At 36.0% G+C, this 22,810-nt stretch overlaps 1 protein-coding gene across 1 annotated transcript in view; it reads left to right on the top strand.

Moving 5' to 3' along the window:
• Positions 1–22,237, top strand: part of LOC114243078 (ubiquitin-conjugating enzyme E2 R2) — a 33,971-nt gene extending 11,734 nt beyond the window's left edge. The window contains exons 3-5 of the mRNA XM_089735443.1: positions 7,247–7,479; positions 15,686–15,800; positions 17,195–22,237. Coding sequence (XP_089591569.1) covers positions 7,247–7,479; positions 15,686–15,800; positions 17,195–17,308 — 462 coding nt within the window. The 3' untranslated portion in view covers positions 17,309–22,237. The remainder of the gene's footprint in view (positions 1–7,246; positions 7,480–15,685; positions 15,801–17,194) is intronic.
• Positions 22,238–22,810: the final 573 nt, after the last annotated feature.

Below are 22,810 nucleotides of genomic sequence, written 5' to 3'. Positions count from 1 at the left end.
ATAATGCGTAAAAGATACATTAAATCAATAAAGAAAACATTACACACACTACATACCATGTATTTGACGCACACACGCATGCATACTATTTATTGTCAAGCTTTTGTTCTTGACGTCTGTGGTCAAATTGAGAATAGATTAAATATTGTTTGTCTTTATTAATATTTTTTTATAGTGTAGCCTTGGCGAAATTTGTGATTATAGAAGTATATAATACAATCATAATAGTGTACAAACTTACAATTCCAATTAATTATAGTCGAATTTCGACTACTGCGGGACCTCTAGTAATAATAATAATTCCATAATAATGTAATTTCCGTAGTAATGCGAAAATGATTTGCTACTACTATTATGAAGTGTCAGAGGTACAGAAGAAGACAGGTACAGTATGGTTACGGTTCATACAGAAAAGAGTAGTTTAATTAGAGTAAAGCGGCGCTTAAAAACTAGTTACAATAAAAACCAATAGTAATCAAACTCGTACAATATACAAGCTTGTTTAATTAATGAGGGTAGTAAGCCCGCGTGCGTTTGTACCATTTGTTCTGACTATTACTGCCGTGAAGCAGTTATGCGGTAATCATACCACACGAAATAACAGCCGTTGTAACTATAGTAAGACCTTAGAACTCATATCTCGACGTAGGTGGCGGCATTTACGTTGTAGATGTCTATGAGCTCCGGTAACCACTTATCACCAGTTGGGCTGTGAGCTCGTCGTCGCACCTAAGCAATTAAAAAAAAAACGTATTCTGACTGATAATTCTGACGTCAATCGAATTTTTCGAGTTTAGTGGTGGCATTTAGGTTATCTGTGGACTTCAAAAAAAACCATCTGTGGTCATTTCGAAAATGTCAATCCGCAAACATCGGTGTCCAACGAGGTCATATTCAATGGATGTCATGCGTCGCGGGGCCATCAACCGAATAGGATGTGTACACATTAAATAGTTTCATATTTTATTTATTAATCTGTACATATACGTAATCAACGTGCGTCGCTTTATTTACATTTCAACACGTAGATATTCCAACGACGCAAATCTTATCTACAAATGTGCGGTCAATACAGTTCACGTTGGGTAGTACGGCGAATCATTGAAAATTCAAATAGTAATTACAAACAATAGGCAATTGTTATTTACGGTTTTAAATAAAAATAAAATAAGAATATAAACCCAGACCCAGGCAATTAAGTTTTATTTATTAAATTAGATCACGGAAAAATTACTAAAGTACCTAAAATTATAATGATACTAACGACTGTTGTTGTTGTTGTGTTGATGTTGACTCATATTTTTTTTAAATCATAGTGTCATATAAAAGAAATATAAATTCGTTCAAAAGTGAATAAGCAAAAGGATGCATGTTCTGGTTTATGACGTCATCGTGTATACATTGCGGTTATGCGAGAGAGAGAGATAGCGGTTTTAAACTACGCCCGATGGATGTATCCATCTAAATACAACGTCTATTACAAGAACTAATTGCTGTTTTGACAAGTTTTTTTTTGTTTTGATGTAAGAAATAAATGGATGAAATGATGTCCAAAAAAACATGCCAAATATCTGATATAATAAAAAAAGTCAACGACTAGAACCACAAAGCTTTCCGCTGCGTTCTGTTGTTTTTGACCTGACCAACATTGGCATGAATGGAAGTTCGAACCAATTTTTGCAATGGAATATTCTACATCTCTATCTATACGCGGCGATTTAGGGGTCAGAACACACGCATATTCTTTGTGAGGAAGCGCGCGATTAACCGGTAGCATATTTTTAGCCGAGGGCGACGCTCCTCATTATATCGCATCTCGATGCGTCTTGTTCCCGCCTTTTGCTCTATCATCGTGACAACTATATTAATGGCAACACTACGATATGTAAAAAAAAAAACACATAATATAACGAAGAAAATTTAAATGTAAAAATTTCACTTATACCAGTATCGTTCACAGTTACTAATGCACACAGTTATATTAAAACGTACTGTTTTAGTGAAATAATGCGATAGCCAAATCTGGGTCATGCGAATACGAGAGAGTAGGTCGTCATTGTGAATGTGTTGCGAAAAAAATTCATGTTAATAAAATTTTAAGGTATATAGGTACATCCAGCGAAACAGCCTTCGCGAATTGCTGAACAGCTTACAATGTAAATAAGGTAGGTAGGTCGTTGATATGATAGACAACGTCAAGGGCATATTGTGGAGGTAAACGTCTCGGAACGTTCCGGTTCGCGATTCTCCTTCCGCTATCTCCTTAGACAGCGGGTTGTCGTTTAAAAACTACTCGATTAAACAAATGCATGGTGCGTATGTACGTTGACATTGTTGTAATGTCTCATGAATTCTATTACTTCAACGGAATATAATATTTTTCGTAATTTAATTCATGATAACCTAAAAATACTGTACAACAAAGCAAAGCCAATCGTTAAACGTTTTTTTTTAAATAAACGGAAGATTTTTATTGGCATTGAAATGCAGAACTAAGAACTCTTCCGGCGTTGGACCTTCATTATTGGCACCGGTGACGTTGAGACACGAAGAGCGTCTTAAATGATAATAATTGTGATGGTTCATTTCTGGCGCGAAGCCTTGGAGCATTCCAGTTTAAAGAGTGGAAAAGCCGTCTCAAGGTGAGTGGCGGCATTCACGTTGTTGTGTCTATGGGTTCCGGAAACCGCTCAACATCAAAAGGACTGTGAGTTCGTTCACCCGTCTATAACAACAGCAAAAAAGGTAACTATGCTGCACATAGCGTATATGGAAGTCAATATTCGCTAATTAAGCTAGTTTTGTTTGCTGACGACATTGTGACCTTATATATATTCTAAAGACAACATCCTTATTGATATAGGGCGAAGCGCTAAATAAATAACGGCTGCACAGTACATATAATGATTTACATCTCGTATTCATTGATTGTCTTTGTGCCTACATAATTATACCGCCTAAACGCGAGGCGTCTAAAGGCGATATCTGTAATTATGAACATATGTATATGACTAAAGTCACATAAAACTTAAAATCGATAACTATCAGCTGAACTGTTAAAATAATTAGCCATCACGAATCGAGTATCCTAACAGCGGACATTAATATGTTATCGTAGCAAATTAGCAGATAATTGAAGTAATTTATAATGCAGTGGAACAATATAAATTTTGATAATGTCGAACGTTGATAAATAATCAAAATTAAGTTGAAATTACAACATTTCACATCTTTTATTTCTTGCATAATTGATATGGCGTGTTTCTATAATACACCGTCTATTATGCGGTCGGAAAATCTGAATCTTTGATGTGAAACGAAGCGCAGACCGTAGGAATATATAGGCAGCGGTGTGCAGTGAGAAAACTCAACTTGAATTTGAGAATACAAACTCGTGACCCATTTGACATACTCCAAGTCCTCATCTTCCAGTCGTTGGGTTCCTCGATAGCGTTTACTAACGAGCGAAACGCGAGCTAACTTCGCTAATTATTAATAGTCCTTGTACAGGTATAATACACCTGTACTAAAATAAGCGAATTCAATAAATAAAAAATCTTAGCATTACGTGTTGCCAAGCGTTAATTCGAATGCAACAGAAATAAAAACTATTTTTTTCATTTTGAAGATCCGTGTTTTCAATTTTCTGCTTCTTTTAGGAGGATTTATTAGATTATACAGACATGGCAACTATAAATTCAAAACGGTGTTGAAAAAAAGATGTCTCTAATTCAATTATGTACGTTTATAAAGTAAACATGTATTTTGTTTACAATATTATTGTATAACTTCTAAACACCGACATGCAATGGGTCAAGAGGTTTAAATTATAAGATAGACGAAATGGCATAAAAAAATTATTCTAAAATTAATTTTATTCCATTAAAAATTTCTGGCACAGCTATGTATATTTTAACTTGTTTGTGCTTAGATTTCTTAAATCTTTAAAACTTTCTCTAGTTCGTGTTTGTGACAAATAACTTGTTTTCAAAAAAGTGTTTATCAAACAAATAGAATTTCAAATTAGTCTTAATGAAAGGAAAAATATTAGTTTCCAACTTTTGGATTAAAAGTCTGTCGCACGTAACCAGCACATCCGAATCAGTATGACCTGCATGTTATATCGCAAATACCAAAACTTGTGTATAAAACAAAAATGACTGTCAATTTTTTATTTTTTTTATTGCTTAGATGGGTGGACGAGCTCACAGCCCACCTGGTGTTAAGTGGGTACTGGAGCCCATAGACATCTACGACGGAAATGCACCACCCACCTTAAGATATAAGTTCTGAGGTCGCAAGTATAGTTACAGCGGCTGCCCCACCCTTCAAACCGAAACGCATTACTGCTTCAGGGCAGAAATAGGCAGGGTGGTGGTACCTACCCGCGCGGACTCACAACAGGCCCTACCACCATTAATAATTCTCTCACTGTTTGCCACTGAACAATAACTTAATTTCATAATTTCAAATTAAGTCTCAATAATACGAAAGTGATATATTACGCCGGTAATTTTCGAATAGAAAGTTGAAACAATAAATTAATATAAGAAAATTAAGCGCTACATCCTTTTAGCGCAAGAGAATAAATCAAGTAGTTATTGTGACTGTTAGCTACCCTGGTTCTCTATTACGTTTTGTTACAGTTATTAATGACGGCGTAGAAGATATCTATTCTTGTGTGCTGAAATGGGTGGATAAAAATTTCCATTAAGGAAACCTGCTTTTCAATTGTTTCCTCATAAAAAGAGCATATCATCCATCCATTTAAACTAGCGCTCAAAATCATTTTGACATGCATATTAATTAAATTACTGAGAAACAAATGTGTAACCTAAAATCAGTTTAAAAAAATAATAATTTCAATGTTCTACGAAATAGTAACGAATCCTTGTTCGCAACATAAAAGTGTATTTTTTCTAATGACAGAAATGATGGTTCATACGTATTTAACATTGTTGAAAAAATCAATATTTAACACATATTTACTAAGACTAGCGGTCCTCCGGTAGTCGAAACTCGACTATAATTAATGGAAATTATAAATTTGTACACTATTATGATTATTCTATTGTCAAAGACTATTATTATACTTCTATAATCACAGATTTCGCCAAGACTACACTTTAGACATATATTGATAAAGACAAACAATATTTAATCTATTCTCAATTTGACCACAGACAATAAGCAATAAGAAAAGTTTCACAATAAACAAATATTATGCATGCGGGTGTGTGTCAAATATATGGAAGTGTGTGTAAAGTATTTTATTGATTTAATGTATTTTTTACGTATATTTTAAAAAAAATAGCTTTCTGCACTTCTTCTCTATATTCTCTATAAGTTTGGGAAATTTCATACTCTTCGATCCACGCAATTTTCGTAAAAAGGGATACAAAGTTTTTACTTCACTTATTAATATATAGATAAGAACCAATTAATAAGAAAATCAAAATTATGTGGAATGTTCCTTGGATTTTATAAGAGACTTTATAAAATCGTGCCGGCATTGAATCGACTAACTTTTGGATTCGCTCCGTCGGAATTTTACCCTAATCATTTTTGAGAGCATCAATAAAAGCGTCTTTATTTAGAATATTTTTGAATTCTTATTCTGCGATCCAACTCAACCCACAAATGTAGGTCACTATAGGTCTATTTCGAACTTCGACTTGGCCACTATAAAACGTTAACTTAAAAAAAACACCAACGACCTAGGATTTTGTGTTTGGAATGATTATCATGGTGAAAAAACCGTCCAACTCCAACTAACGATCTAACTACAGAGCATGAAAAACATCCCCAAACTATCACACTGTTAGCTCCACGTTTGACCGTGAAATTTTGGTACCGATAGTCATATTTTTTTATTTACATGACGTTCAAAATACTTGATACTAGTCGACTTCAGCAGATGACATTAAATAAAATTTGCTCTTGTGACTCCGCAAAATGTTAGTCACCAGTCTAAACTAACATCGTGATATGTGCCTTTTGCATGTGCAGGTCCGGCCTTCCTGGTTTTTTTTTTCATAGATACTAAAGGCCTTTTAGTTGGTCTCCGTCCAAGTTTCAAGCGTCTTTTCAATAGTGGAAGCGTGAATTATTTGAATCTTTTAAATTTACTTTGTATCAATTCGACGAATTGCGAAAATCACTTGTTGATAACTTTATAACATTATTGACTTTGGAGATCGATTCTTTTTGGACATGCACTGCGAGGTCTATTCTCGATAGTTTCGTGTTTATTACACAATTTATTCGAAACACGAAAGGACCACGTGTCATGACAACAAATTTACTGTACTTATAATTACAGTAACATTGATTATGGGAATTAAATCAAATAACTCGCTTTTGGCCCCAAATTTGAAAACGACTCAGAATACAATAAACTTCAATTCTCACGACAAGATTAATTCAATTTCGTAAATGTAAAAGTTAAATGTGTCCGTACGTTCGACTACTTCATCTAGAAAAATAATCTCACAACAGAGACTGTCACAGCACAGTAATGCTGTGTGCCTCAATAGCATAAAAAATCGTGCCTGTTTGTAACGCAACTGCTAGAGACTAGTATATCGTCTATAAAACAAAAAAATTCCATTCAGCACATACCACGACATATAGGCTGCGCAAAAAAACGTAGTTTGATGTAGCATAAAGTATCGTTAATTAATATTAATGCAAAATAGTTGTATTAAAAATTGTGTGTGAATTTGTTTACTTAATTATGAATTACGAAGTAACAAAACACTATTTCAACGAAGCGAAAACTAATAATAATACTTCCGCGTGCCATAATACACAATTGAAACGCAATACGGTCGATATAAATATTATCATATTGATACTGAAAACACATTCAACGTCAATGTAATTAGTATACCGCAATACGTAATATCTTATTCGTGGAAAATTGTATCGAAATTTTATTTACGAACTCATGTTTTGGCTTTAAGAAATACGATATTTTTCATTATAATAGAACCTTTTTCAAGTACCTTACATGTTTTCAAAAATAAAACCTTTGCTTTCGAACACGAACAGAGAACATGAAAACTCAGTTTCACAACTAAATTAATATTTACCACCTATAGGTTATCGTGTTTCATAACTCTTTCGTAACAATCGTTCGAACCAGTTACGAGCGTACACTACACTCATTTCCTAAACATTTATAGTTCCTGTAATACGAACTTAATAGAAAGCAATTTCACGGTTATGTAATGATTCTTTACAGAACGGAGACCTTTGCATATCGATTCTCCACCCGCCCGTGGATGATCCTCAATCTGGCGAACTGCCCTGCGAACGTTGGAACCCTACGCAATCGGTTCGCACCGTACTCCTCTCTGTAATCTCACTCCTCAACGAGCCGAACACCTTCAGTCCGGCGAACGTCGATGCAAGCGTAATGTACCGCCGCTGGCGTGACTCGAAGGGCAAGGACAAGGAGTACGAGAACATTATTAGGTGAGTTAGTATTTGATCTATAATAAACACGTCATGAGGCCATTTTGCTTATAATTGATATATAGATAAAAATTAATTGCTGTTCGTTAGTCTCGCTAAAACTCGAGAACGGCTGGACCGATTTGGGTAATGTTGGTCTTTAATTATTTGTGGAAGTCAGTGGAAGTCCAGAGAAGGTTTAAAAGGCAGATAAATATGAAAATGCTCGGAATTAAATAAAAGTAACAGTTTTGATTTCCCTTTGATGTGTCTCCCTCGTCGGACGAATTCCTTTTGTTTGTTTTAAGTTTATTTTATACAAAAGTTAAGTCTTTTATTTATCGATTAAGGCACTACGAAGTCTGCCGGGTCAGCTGGTAGTTGATAAAAAAATCGTGTAATCTTAAGAAAATATATTGAGAAAATTTAATATAGATTCGCCTTGAAACTTTTCTTCGGCAGCCAAACCTACTCTGCATTACAAATATTGGATGTAAAGGACAGTTCGTAACGCTTCAATGATAATAAAGTACTACTTTAAAATTAACGTAAAATAAAGTTTTATTCGTAGATATAAGGTAGGTGTGTCCATTAATTAACTTGATAATGAAAGAACAATATTGTGTCCAATAAATAACCGATATAGCCGATGTACGCTCTTGATGAGTGCGATATCCGTTATTGGACTACAACTAATATTTCGACCTTAGGTAAACACATTACTATGTCTATACTCGGTCTGGTAACCGCTAAACAAAAATCGGCTCTTAAAAAATCCATGTTTTGTAAAACATATTAATGTTGATTTGTCTTAACCACACAAGGCACTGCGGCTAAAACTTAAGTAGACTTAAAGACTGATCTCACTCTATCAACCGCGCTCGAAGTCGCTCTCCGTGTTTAAACAAGCCTGTTGACAACATTTTTTTCTGTTTCTTTAAAATGTCCAAGATTATTTTAATATAAACAATTTAGTACAAAGAGAAAATAGAATCTTTAACTATTTTAGTATTATTGTGTTAGTCACTAGCATTTTAAACCTGGCTTTGTTTTCGGAAGAGATTTTCTTAAACTGAATTTGGAGTAAATTTGAATTATCGAACAAAAGATCTCACCGTATTATAATAACAAGAGTTGGGACAATGGTTGAAATTCGTCCATAGTAACCGATACCTGACTGAATGTGCTACATTTTCTCTTTTAGCTTTCTTATTGACACTATGAAAAAAGGCAAATACTTTTCATTGATAAAGCTGGTCGTCAATGGATTAATATCCATTGCCAAAACATTGGAGAAGATTGTTAATAGTAACTGTGTTGTCTTTACCGTTTCAAACACAGATTTTGGGATGATTTCTTTTTCTTGTTCATTGTTAGTCTTGGTTGGTGTTTAAGGCTCTCGTCATCATAGAGAGATAAGATTGGTTTAAACACTGTTTCATGGAAGTCGTTCCGATGGCCGTTGCGTGACGCACAAACGAACAAATACAAAGCCAAATAGTCAGACAAGAAGCACGTTGTTTTATTAAATTGCTTTGAAGCAACTAAACTATAAGCGCAAGAGTAAAAATTTTGTGTCATCATAGTTGTATTGTTGTGAATACTGTGTATTGCAACAATTACTGCATGCTAAAAGTCATTTATTTTAAGCGTTTGTTGGAAAACAAAAATAAATAGATATATATCAGTGGATGCTACAACATGGAACACAGTACAATCAATTAGTTTTACAAAAAATTTGAAGGCAACTAATATGGAACTGGTACTTGAACTATCTATTCTCAAGGTTAGTGGCAGCATTTACGTTATTAATGTCTATGGACTCCGGTAACCACTTAACATAAGTTGGGACATAAGCTCGTTCACCCGTCTCCCTCACTTAAGCGCGAATATCATAGCACACTAACCTTGCACACACACGCACACAGAATCGTTTCGCAGCCAATAAACTGACAAGCTTATCGTCGTCAGCGATTAAAAAAATGACACGGTCTCAGTTCAATGACATGTGAATTATAAAAAAACAAACACTAGCCCACTACATTCTTTTGAAAAGAACGTCTTTCTGTAACCATTTTTTTAAAATATAATGACTAATTAATATGCCATATGACGTATGTACATGATACCACACCGGAGCCCACTGAGTTTCTCGGCGGATCTTCCCAGTTTAGAAGTCGCGTTTCCGATCCGGTGATAGATTCTGCGAAGCACTCTTACTAGGGCTAGTGTTAGCAAATTCTCTCAAGTTGATCCCGTGAACTCAACTACCCGTCCAGGCGTAGCTGGCATAGCCCCTTAAGCTACCAGCGAATGGATAGATAAAAAATGAATAATCAAACAAGTCGCAACCTGACACGTCCAAATATTCACAAATAAACCGTTCTCCACTATAGTCAAGACCGGGTCTGATAGCGTTCTATTTGAATAGAAATAATAACGAATTTAGTGCTAGTGTTAACAACTTCACCAAGTTAGAGCCCCGTTAGCTCTCCCGGTTACGCTGGATAATCCCTAGGTTTACCAGCTTAGGTAGGAAAAAAAATACGACGCCGAGGCGAACGTTAACGTACGTACAGCGGATGTATAATCCTTCAGGCGACGACAATTTCTAACTTCCATCTCCGGTCACCGTCCTCGCTGAACCCGTCCCTTGCGACGAAGGGCTCGGCTAGTAAATTAACCTACAGACACAACCCACTGAGTTTCTCGCCGGATCTCCGTGGGTCGCGTTTCCGATCCGGTGATAGATTCTGCGAAGCACTGCTCTTGCTAGGGCCAGTGTTAGCAACACCTCCGGATTGAGCCCCAAGAGCTCACCTACACGCTAGGGTAACGTTGATATAGCCTCTCAAGGGTATCAGCGTAAGTAGTAAAAAAAAACTTCGAATTTGCCTATGCCCAGTTTCAAGGGTGGAACAGCCGTTATCCTAAGCAGTCAAGACTTTGACCTCATATTTCAAGCTGAATAACGGCATAGAACTTGCTATGCCCAGTCTCAGGTAAGAATTCAGCACAGCTGTAAACTCGCTTCACCTTCTGTGCAATCACAAAAACTTTTAACGACAATACGAGCCGTATAATACCCACTATTGTGCCCTATAGTTGTATGTGTTTTTATTTTCTTGATGTGCAATAAAGCTTTTCCTACTCCGTCTAGCTACTAACATTTTATTGTGCTGCAGCAAACTAATACATAATTCAATAGATTTAATTACACATTATTGTGCAGTAAAAATTACATTAAAACTAACAATACCTGAACAAAAAACTAAAATTAAATTCAGAGCTTTTCAATATTATTACTGGATTGTTGTTACGTTTTATTTTATATTGTCGCATTTGTTTACTGTTTTTATTTATTTAAAAAAAATACCGAAATGTTGGTTCGATATCAAACGGTAATTTAAGCATTATGGTAGATAGAATATTAGAATAGAGGGAGTCACCTTGTTAGCTACTTTATATGCGAATTCGAACGCTCCTTGTTTGAAACTTGTGCTCATGTTTATTTGATTTTCATCAAGGTTTCTGGATAGCGGCCTCGTGTCAAGGATGTAATATCGGGTGTAGTCTTTTTTGGCAACTAATATTCTGCTTGTCTGACATTATTTGTCTTGTAGGATCCTAGAAACCGCTGTCGGTGCTTTTAGGTTCTTCAAACATCGGTCCTTGTTGAACTCGTTCACCGAGTCATCTCAGTGGGTCGTGATTCCGATCCGGTGGTAGATTCTGCGAGGTATTGCTAGTTAGGGCCAGTGTTAGCAGCTCTCAGGTTGAGTCCGTGAACTCACCTACCAGCCAGTTTGTTGCTGAAATAGCCCCTTAGGCTATCAGCGAATAGGTTGGGAAAAAATATATTTGAAATTCAGTATCATACTCTTTGCCACAAGTAAAAGATGCGGCGAAGTAAACGAGACATCAGATTCCAAGATGAGCAATGGCGTTCAGGTTGTGATGTCTATTAAAATTAATAGCAGTAACTCAAGTAGGTAGAAACTGCATTCCAATATTATCTTCTGTCTAGTCTAGACTTGATCCATAAACCCAATCAAGCTTGTCGCCAATGGTAAACACATGCGAAACTTGTTTATTAGTAATAAAGTTCAAGTTACATTCAATAAACGCCTGAGTTGTAACTAATGAATTCCGTAATAATTTCAATTAGTGAACGTAATGCTGATATTTCCTAATGCTTCGATTTTAATGTATTCGTAGTTTTTCATGTAGCATTTTAAATGATTTAAAAAAATTATCGTTTATCCCGGTTCGATCATGGACGTCAGAGTTCGCGGGGCTAAAGAGTGGAACTCGTCCCGACTAAATTGAATTCATAAAGCTGATGTCATCAGTACGATCAAAGAACGCATTCTAAACGTCGCGGACGGTGGTCGTGTATCATATTATAATTTAGGCCGTGAACAACAACGACTGCGTGTACTTTACGAACGTCACTTAGAAATAAAACGGAATGCGCCTCTTGTTTAAGCTCTTCACGTTTCTAGCGCAATTCTCAATGACATCTTCGTGGCCTAAGGGATAAGACGTCCGATGCATTCGTGTTGAGCGATGCAACGGTGTTCGAATCTCAGGCTGGTACCAATTTTTCTAATGAAATACGTACTCAACAAATGTTCACGATTGACTTCCACGGTGAAGGAATAACATCGTGTAATAAAAATGAAATCCGCAAAATCATAATTTGCGTAATTACTGGTGGTAGGACCTCTTGTGAGTACGCGCGGGTGGGTGGGTACCATCACCCTGCCTATTTCTGCCGTGAAGCAGTAATGCGTTTCGGTTTGAAGGGTGGGGCAGCCATTGTAACTATACTGAGATCTTAGAATTTATATCTCAAGGTGGGTGGCGCATTTACGTTGTAGATGTCTATGGGCTCCAGTGACCACTTAACACCAGGTGGGCTGTGAGCTCGTCCACCCATCTAAGAAATAAAAAAAATAAAAAATCCAACTTGTTAATATGTGTAGTCCGCGCTTTCTTTTAACACTACACCTACAAGTATCGTTAAATTTTACCGTTTTCAATTTGTTTGTATAATTTACACATTTAAATGTTACAGTACTGTAAAAGACAATTCGTAAAATATGAATATATATATATATATATATTTATTTCATTCTCATAGTTTTTTTTTATTTCTCTAAAAAAAGAAATACCATTATCTTCATTGGGCAATAAAATCGATAACATTTTTAATTACCGATCAATTCGACCGAGCCCGTTAGGAATAGGTATACAAGAATTGTCAGTAGTAGTTTGGTGGTTAATATTTTGAAGAATACGAAGATGGTTTATATATAATAAATACTCACACTTTAATTCTGCACATTGAACTTTAATAAGGAAGACCACTACCGCATATAATGCAAAACTCGCTCTGTCGATACAATTACTAATTATTACCTAGTCAGGTCATAAATTCTGTCACATGTTTTTGTCACAGGCTTTGAGCATGCCTTTTCCTCCAAGTGTTGCCATATATTGTAATCTAACGGATTCAAATCTGGACTGGAGGAGGGCCAGTCTTCGTGCCGGATGAAGTCGATTTCACGCGCCGCCAGCCAGTCTTGTGTGCTCTTCGCTCTATGAGCTGGCGCCGAATCTTGTTGGAATACCCAGTGCCTGTTATTGAACATGGTATGAGAAACAGGTTCCACAAGGTTCGTCAGGACTGTATTTTGATACACAACTGCATTAGTTTTTACACCTTTCTCACAAAAATGTACCTCTGTTAAGCCCCAATAAGAAACTCCCAACCATACCATGAGCGAGGATGGAAAATGACCTCGTTGGACACGCGGAATACGGTTGCTCGCTTCTTCACTACTGTGTGCGTACACCTTATCATTTTGTTTGTTGTAGCTCTCTTCTACGGTAAAAAAATTTTCATCCGAAAAAAGAATTTCCCGATATTTTTTTCCCGCGTACTGCTTCAACAAAGCGCGGCATCTCTTCACTCTCAGGTCCATTAGACGAGAATTCAAACGATGTCCTGTTTTTCTTCGATATGCCCGAAGCCCTAAGTCTTCATTTAACACCCTTTTCGCCGTGGTTCTGCTTAACCCCATCTGAAGGGCCACAGTTTCTGCTTACGTTTGGGATTTCTTTGAATTCGCGCCTTCACAGCTTTTATCACTGCTGGAGTCCTAACAGACCGGGGCGACCACTTCTTGACCTGTCATCTACACTAGAGTCTTCATTGTATCGTTTGATGGTACGATAAACGAATCTTTTAGTTATATTCAAATTTTTCAGTATGTTAAAAATTTGAATTGGCGCGTAACCGCAACGATGCAACGCAAAATTGCAATACGGTCTTCTTTAAGCGTCCACTCCATATTTAAAAATAAGTAAAATTCTAAAAGTATATACATTTTTATTTTCATGAACAATTCGAAATTCGAATTCAATAAACTTTTTTGTGGCCAGCAGTCTAAAAGAAAAGTTTTTACTGTGTGACAATACTTATGACCTGACTAGTTATAAATTAATAAATAAATAAATGTCACGTGTAATCATAAAGTATGTGGTGTGAATGTTATAATTCATGACGAAGCTGTTTATAAACTTCATTTATGTGTTCGATTAAATCAGAACTCAATTGAATATTTTCCAAATAATTCTTACGCTTATTGATCGCTTTCAAGTTAAAATATAACTTCTCTGTTCGCCTTGTGAATTCCCTAAGAAAAATACACCTCATTTCGGATCCTGCCGATACACTACCGGTGCTTCTAGGTACCACAAGCACGTTCTCGTCGAACCCGTCGGTTGCGATGAAGGGTTCGGCGTGAAAATTAACCCACGAACACAGCCCACTGAATTTCTCGCCGGATCTTCTCAGTGGGTCGCGTTTCCGATCCGCTGGTAGATTCTGCGAAGCACTTCTCTTGCTAGGGCTAGTGTTAGCAACGTCCACAGTTTGGAGCCTCAGTTTGGAGCACACCTACACGTCAAGGAGAAGCTGAAATAGCCTCTCAAGGCTATCAGCATAAGTACGGAAAAAAAGTGTTTCAAAAGTCCTTTGTTCTTTAAATAGCAGCTTTAAAGTTTTGTCGATAACGTCTGATTAAACGGGATCTAAAGCCAAAGAATACTTCCTGGATGACATTAGTCAATTCAACTACTACCAGAATACAGCATTGTGGTTACAGTAGAATTAGTATTCCTCTTATTATGTATATATAACCAGGTTTGTTGCACCCAATTGTCATATCGCATGGGTTGATACGAATGTCCTGCCTATTTTCGCTGCATTCTTTAGTCCCGGACGGATGAGTATTTATTTTGAAGTAACTGAAACTTTCTATAATGTATGTTTTATTGCTCATGGCTGACTAGCTCACGGGCCCACCTTCAAGGGAATTATCATCGAACTTCGTAGATCAAAACCACAAGGCAGATGTCACTTGTTTTTCCTCACGCAATCACATAACACGTGGCCATCTCCTACCATTATCCTTCTCTGGATGATGTTCGCCATCTTCCTCTGTTCTCGGCAGTGTGTATAGCATCGTAGAGTGTGGTATCCATAGTGGTGCGGATTTGGTCACCATAAATATATAATTATACACCTACCGTAAAAGGTCAACGCCGAGCCTCAGGGAATTAACCTGACAACACCATGGCCACCCAGCGCTCATGAAACGGTACCCTGTTACCGAGGAGACTAAATATCTTCTAAAAGACTGAGACGGAAGGACGTGGGAACCCACCGCTTAATTAACTCCCAAGAAAACCTCTCTAACCATGAACACGATATAGATAATCTATACTTCTATATCTATACTCTATACTAATATTATAAAGAGGAAAGATTTGTTTGTTTGTTTGTTTTGAATAGACTCCGAAACTACTGAACCGATTTGAAAAAATCTTTCACTGTTCGGAAGCTACCCCCGAGGGACATAGGCTATATTCTTTTTTATAAAAAATATAAAAAAATATTATAGATAAAAGAATGTATCATTGAAATGAAAATAAAAGTTCATTAAAATAATAATATTCAAACTATTTTTATAATTTTATTTTTTTTAGTAACCTGACGCAAATAGAAGAGTTGATGTGTGTGTATTATAATTGTTTGTTTTGAAATTTTCGGTAAGACCCGAGCGAAGCCGGAGCGGGCCGCTAGTATAAAATAAATCTATTTGTTTTTGTTTATTTGGAATCCCGAAAATTTACGTTTCTTTGTTAAATCTTTCAGGAAACAAGCGCAAGTCGCCCGTATGGAGGCTGAAAAAGAAGGCATAGTAGTACCGCTGACACTAGAAGATTACTGCATTAAAACACAGGTCAAGTCAACGACGCACGAACCTCAGGTTTGTTTGAAATATGTATTTACTAGAGGTCCCGCAGTAGTCGAAATTCGACTATAATTAATTGGAATTGTAAGCTTGTACACTATTATGATTGTATTTTATACTTCTATAATCACAAATTTCGCCTAGACTACACTATAAAAAATATTAACAAAGACAAAAAATATTTAATCTATTCTCAATTTTACAACAGAAGTCAATAACAAAAGTTTGACAATAAATAGTATGCATGCGTGTTGCGTCAAATACATGGTACCTATGTAGTGTGTGTAATGTTTTCTTTATTGATTTAATGTATCTTTTATGCATTATTTAAAAAATATATTTTTGTTGCACTTCTCTATATCTATACTAATATTATAAAGAGGAAAGATTTGTTTGTTTGTTTGTTTCGAATAGGCTCCGAAACTACTGGACCGATTTGAAAAATTCTTTTTCCATTAGAAGCCGACATTGTCCCTGATGAACATAGGTTACTTTTTTTTTTTTTTATTTTTTATTTTTTTTTTGTTTCATGTGTGTTTTAATGTTTCCGAAGCGAAGCGAGGGCGGGTCGCTAGTTGTCTATAAGTATGGGAAATTTCATACTACTCCGTCCGCGCAATTTTCGCAAAAAGGGGTGCAAAGTTTTTGCTTCACGTATTGATATATAGGTAGATGTGTGCGCATTTTGTGTAATCAATTAGGTACTAACATCAGCAACTGCACAAGAACTGCGCCGTTTTGTAATATGAAAGAAAAAATTTGACGAAACGTGTTTTGTGTAATCAATACTTCATAGAAATACCGGTTTTAGGTAAAATAATAAATTTCTAATTTAAAACGTGTTATGTGCCCTGTTTTTTTATGCTATTTAGACATAATCACTTCTAGATAATTCTTACGAATAACTTAATTTCAATGAAACAAAACTGTTTTCAGACAAAAGGAAAATGAAACAGTTTTATGACACAACTAACATGTATTTTAAAAACTTCAGCCGTCAATTTGAAATTAACGGTTTACTTACTCATTTGCGGCTCTTGCGTAACGTCTAAAGCCTATGGGATAAGACGCCTGGCCTATTTGGTTAACTCAGTGCTTATATCTTGCAGAAAACTGAAATAAAGCATACATGTGAAACAATTGCTTTTGAATTGATCTCTCAAACGAGAACGATAAATATAATAATATAATGTGTAGTATAAATCAGTAATACGAGTATTCATTGTTATTGGTAAACATGCATCGGCCACGTGATACATGTTTTCGCATATAAAATCACGGGTAGGTACATACACACTCTTTGCCAATAAATATAATTATACTGTTTATATTTGCTTGCAGAAAGAAGTCGTAACTATTGAACACATGCAATACCGCTAGATAATTTTTTTTTTTGTTTGTGAAAACAGCTGGACATGACTGATTTTTACGACGACGATTACGACGACCTGGACACGGATTCGGATGAGGAGCTCGAGGGGGGTGACGGCGACGGCGACGACAGCGGCAACGGGGAGTCGTGAGGCCGCGCCCCCGCGCCCCTCTGCCGCCACGTCCCGACCAAACGTGTACGGACCTCTATACATTATGTAGCACATCACTAATAAACGTGTTGTCCTATATCAATATTAGAAGAAAAAAAAACATGAAATCACAGATAATATAGAAATTAAAAATAATAAAAAAAAAACTGTCGGTCAGATTGTGTTTCAAGAACTCTATGTAGCAAGCACATCACTAATAAACGCGTTGTACTATATCAACATTAGAAAAAAAAAAACATGAAATCACAGATACAGAATTAAAAAAAAATAATTAAAAAAACTATCGTACAGATTGTGTTTCAAAATTTCTTAAAAAAAAAAAAACAAAAAAGTTTTAATATTTTCAACGTTAATTTGTACGATACTACAACAACAACAAAAAAAGAAACTATGTTTAAGAAAACAACGATTCACGCATGTAAATAAAGTTTATGTACTTGAAGCGACGTTTGAGAAAATAAGTATTTAAGTAGTTCGTTCGTACGCGGATCGCAATACTAATAAAGCTATCTATACACAATTTATTTAATACGTTAGCTTGTTAACGGACATAGTTTTAAATAAATTTTTCATTTTGCGTAGCTTATTAGTAAACGTACGTAATGATAAATTCGATGGGAAACTATTGTAGATGTGACATGAATGTGGCTGTATTCATGAATCGTATCGAATGCTTCTAATTTATATTCATAGTAGTAGCTAATTAATAAAACTGATCGTCGTTTATACAAAACATTTAATGTGTAATAAAATAAAAACAACGCTGTAATATTAATTTAAGGATGCTTTGAAAGGGTACATAAATCAATGAAAAACACTATACACATATTGCTATTTGAAGCGATACGTCAGTAGGTTAGAAGTAAATTAACAGGGAATGTAGATGAGGTAACAGGCTCCCAATCTGCACTGAGAATTTAAGATGATTCAAATTACGATCTTAACTCTTTGAATCAAGGTGGACTTTGGTACGATATTCTATCTAATTGGTTCTGGTACTGCCCAATTGATTATGTCTTTTTACAATCACATCGATGCCAGTACGGGGCTCGTTCGTACTAAAATGGAACCGCTGCACTTATCTACAATACGTTTCTGAGAGATCATGTTTACAAATTACCTAGTGGTAGGACCTCTTGTGAGTCCGCACGGGTAGGTACCACCACCCTGCCTATTTCTGCCGTGAAGCAGTAATGCGTTTCGGTTTGAAGGGTGGGGCAGCCGTTGTAACTATACTGAGACCTTAGAACTTATATCGCAAGGTGCGTGGCGGTATTTACGTTATAGATGTCTTTTGGCTCCGGTAACTAATCTAAGCAATATTTTTTTTTTAAAAAGCAGTAGCACGGGTGTGCGCCCGGCGCTTACGATGTCCATTCAAATAGCAGTGTATATACAGCGTGTGCAAAATCCGTGTCCAATCTACGTTAATAGAAATGCTCAACCAAAAAGGTCCTTGTGCCGACAATAATAAAAATCAATGCCGGAAGATATTTAGCAAAAATTCTAATTTAGCCTTAGACTAAACTAATTTCAATGAGTATAATCGACCACTAGTCCACAGAGTGTCGCCACTGTATTTACGAAGCTCGCAGCAAACTCTTGTGTCAATAATATAAGTGTGATTTTTTTAAACTTAATGTTCAATTTGATTTGTCTTCGTCATTATAAATACTTACTAAGTAAGTAATTGATATATGTAGCCTACATTTCCTGTTAATTTATTTTTGATCATCATTTGAAATCTAGCGGTGTAAATAAGAGAAACAAACGCGTCAATTCAATTTAGAACACTTCACATTTTGAACAAAATTGAATGTTTGAATATTTGAAACATTTTCAATTGTACCCTGTAACAAATCTAGTTTTGTCATAGGAAATTGTTGATTTTGAATTGTAAATTGTAATAAAAATCACATAACAGTAGATTTGGTATATATGACAAGGACTTTTTTTTTTAATAAAAGAAAAATATGATTCTCAGCGAGACCGAACTGAGAGGGCAACGGAGAGAAGGTTGAAGGAAAGTATTTAGTGTTGTTACTGCTTACTGATTCTCAGTGCAAAGGCATAATGCTTTCAGATCTGAAACCCTCTAAGGTAAATCTAAGAAAATATTTTTATTATAGAAGTAATGGAATAAAAATATATTGTTGAAGGATTAATAAAAGGGCGTGTAGCATGTAATTTATCGAAACAGTACGTTGAGATAGATACCTAGTTGCACTTCAATGGATTGAGTGCTAGTTTTTCTGTGGAATTCACCACGAATACGGATGGGAACGCGTTGTACAATAGATACATGCGAGGTAACAACGAGACTATACGTATTCGCTTGAGAGTTGGTTCCGTGTCAGGCTACATTCATACATTTAAGTCGAGTTATTTTTTTTTATTGCCTTTGCAGGCATACGAGCGTACGGCCCACTTGATGGTAAGTGGTTACCGTCGCCCATGGACTTCAGCAATGCCAGGAGCAGAACCAAGCCGCTGCCTACCTACCTACCTATTTTACAAAATGCATTGTCTGTAAGATCTAAATGTATACTACATACTAAATTCTGAACTTAATAATTTATAGTTTGTGGTATCGTTTAGAGTTTCGTCATGCCCTTTTTTGGTTGGTTATGACTTGAATAAGTATTCGCGGAAAAGTTTTGTGATATAGGTTTTTTTGTCCTACCTATTCGGTAATAGCCTGAGGCTATTCCAGTTACGGCCGCAAGTGTAGGTCAGCAACTCACGGGCTCAACTCGAGAGGATTTTGCTAACATTAAGCCCTAGCAAGAGCAGTGCTTCGCGGAATCACTGAGAAGAATGGGCGAGAAATAAGTGGGCAGTGACAAATACTTCAAATAATATTGATAAGATACACATTTTTAATCATTAGTTTTTCACAGAGATTGTCTGGTACAGGCGATTGCATAAGTGCATGGATACCTTAAGGTCAATATTCGCATGAACACGACGGTGATCACCGATAATACGATTCGAACACATAAATGGCGCCGTTTCTCCTGTTAAGGAAAAAGTTTGGATTTGTCTATGCACTTTTGCTACATATAGTACATACAATGACGTCGTACCTGTGAATCGACTGACTCCCAACAATGTATATTATTAATTGTACATTTTAAAAGTCAAATGAACAGTAGTAGAAATACTTAGAATCCTTAGAATTTGTACTAAACGAATAAATGTTGCGTAATGTTTGTGTAAAGCGAAATGTATTGCACCTTAGCTGTGTTGAACGAATGAAAATGTTCGATGAATTGTAACGCCAATAATATAGGTAAACGTTTATTATTGCAGTCAGTCGCCAGTGCTTAACTTATATTATATCAGATGTCTCAATAATTGATTAGAATATAATCGACGCTTGAAAGGCAAAAGTGACTAAGCTTTTTTTTTTCCCTACCTATGCTGATAGCCTTGAGAGGCTATTTCAGCTTACCCTAGCTTGTGTAGGTGAGCTCACGGGGCTCAAGCCGGAGAATTGCTAACACTGGCCCTGGCAAGAGCAGTGCTTCGCAGAATCTACCACCGGGTCGGAAACGCGACCCACTGAGAAGATCCGGCGAGAAACTCAGTGGGCTGTGTCTGTGGGTTAATTCGCTCGTCGAGCCCTTCGTCGCAAGCGACGGGTTCGACGAGGACGGTGACCGGTGCTTGTAGTGTCTAAAAGCACCGTTAATGGATCAGAAGGATCTCGCTCAGTCGTGATGACACGACTAAGCGACAATAACTGCTTTGTACATAAATGATAGGCAATAACCATTTTAGATGTGCAAAAAAAATTTTTTTCTAGGTTTATTAAAATCATTTCAATCCTACAGCTACTAGCTAGATTCGTTAAAATCAATTTTGTTTTCAGTTATTTCAACTTTAAATTAGTCTACTGTAAAGTTCACGCATTGTCGCTTAGTCACGTTTGCCTTTCAAGCGTCGATTATATATATTTTAATTTATCGTACCATATCCATCGAATGCTGACGATTCGTTCCCTAATCCTTGATGCACGTTGCAGCAATAGGCGAGAACTTAGTGCGTAGTTCAATGTACTTGATGTATAGTAGTCTTAGATGGTTAATAATATTTTGAAGAAAATATCGGATTCAATAAAGCACTAATGACTATGCCGGAAACCTTAATGCATTTTTTTTTTTCATTAATTGTTTAATGTTTAAAGTTGTCAATCCTGCTTGCCTATAATAGAGTAAATTTTTAGTAGAACCCAGTTGCTTGTAATACATAAGTGTATCACTTACATACCTGCTATTGATTTTTATTTCAAATTCCTCAAATGCTTTGCTGAATTAGGAAATGTAGTGTTGGCAAAAGAGTCTAAATTTATATTACATATATGAGTACTGTACTTGTAAACATTTGAAAACTGTGTTGATTTAGATAAAATGTATTCTGTAATTTAGTTAGTAGGATTAGCAAAATTAAGCATCCTGCTAAAAATTGCTTTTTTTTTTCAGAACAATGACTTTTCTTTTTTCAGATATTTATTCTCATGTTCAAGATTGAAAAATAGAATTAAAAAACCATCTTATGTCTAATATGTGTAGGTATTAACTAAACGCGTTTTGTTTAAAATAGCGTCTTCAGTATGTTACGTTAATTTACTTACCTATCGTATCTAAGCATTACAGAAGAATTCTTTAGTTTCACCGAGATGAATTTAATGATAGGTCATTTTTAAGTTTTAATTAAACAAGTTCAATTGTAAAATTATTGAATGAAATTATGTTTGTACTTTCTCTCTCTCTCATTGAAAAGTTAAGATTTATGTAAAATAATAGGCGGTTTGGAAAAATAATGTAGGCAAATTAAAAGGCAAGAACGTTAAGTAATAACTACATACTTGATTATATTAAATTTAATAAAACAGATGTGTTTTGATGTAAGTTTTTTATTCCATTTAAACGTACCCAAGTCGTGGCCTAAGATTAAGACTACTATTGTTTTAGAATAATCAATTCACACACACGTTCTCAGGTAGGTAAATAGGCCCACTGAGTTTCTCGCCGGATCTTCGCAGTGGGTCGCGCTTCCGATCCGGGGGTAGATTCTGCGAAGCACGGCTCTTGCTAGGGTTAGTGTTAGCAACTCTCCGGTTTGAGCCTCGTGAGCTCACCTACAAACGTTAGGGTGAAGCTGAAATAGCCTCTCAAGGCTATCAGCATAGGTAGGAAAAAAAAGGTAAATAGTTTCGGAATAAAGGGTTTTTGTATATAACCAAAGAACTTCCCAACCCTTGAATTGTGTTTATACGGTCGACCACATATCAAAGATGCAAATTTCTGTCGTAAGTAAACAGAATGAAGAGTGATCGTATGAATTGAGTGCGCACGCTGAATACGTTTTTTTCCGGCAATTTGGCGTCGTCCCTATGACATCGCTTTTGCTAGCCTTTTTTGGTCTAGGTCGAGGTCGCGTAAGTGATAAATTGAATCACAAAACTCACAATGATTT

Source organism: Bombyx mandarina, chromosome 19 (genome assembly GCF_030267445.1).
Source record: "Bombyx mandarina strain Sakado chromosome 19, ASM3026744v2".
Taxonomy (NCBI): Eukaryota; Metazoa; Arthropoda; class Insecta; order Lepidoptera; family Bombycidae; genus Bombyx; species Bombyx mandarina.
This window is presented reverse-complemented; position numbering and strand designations above follow the sequence as displayed.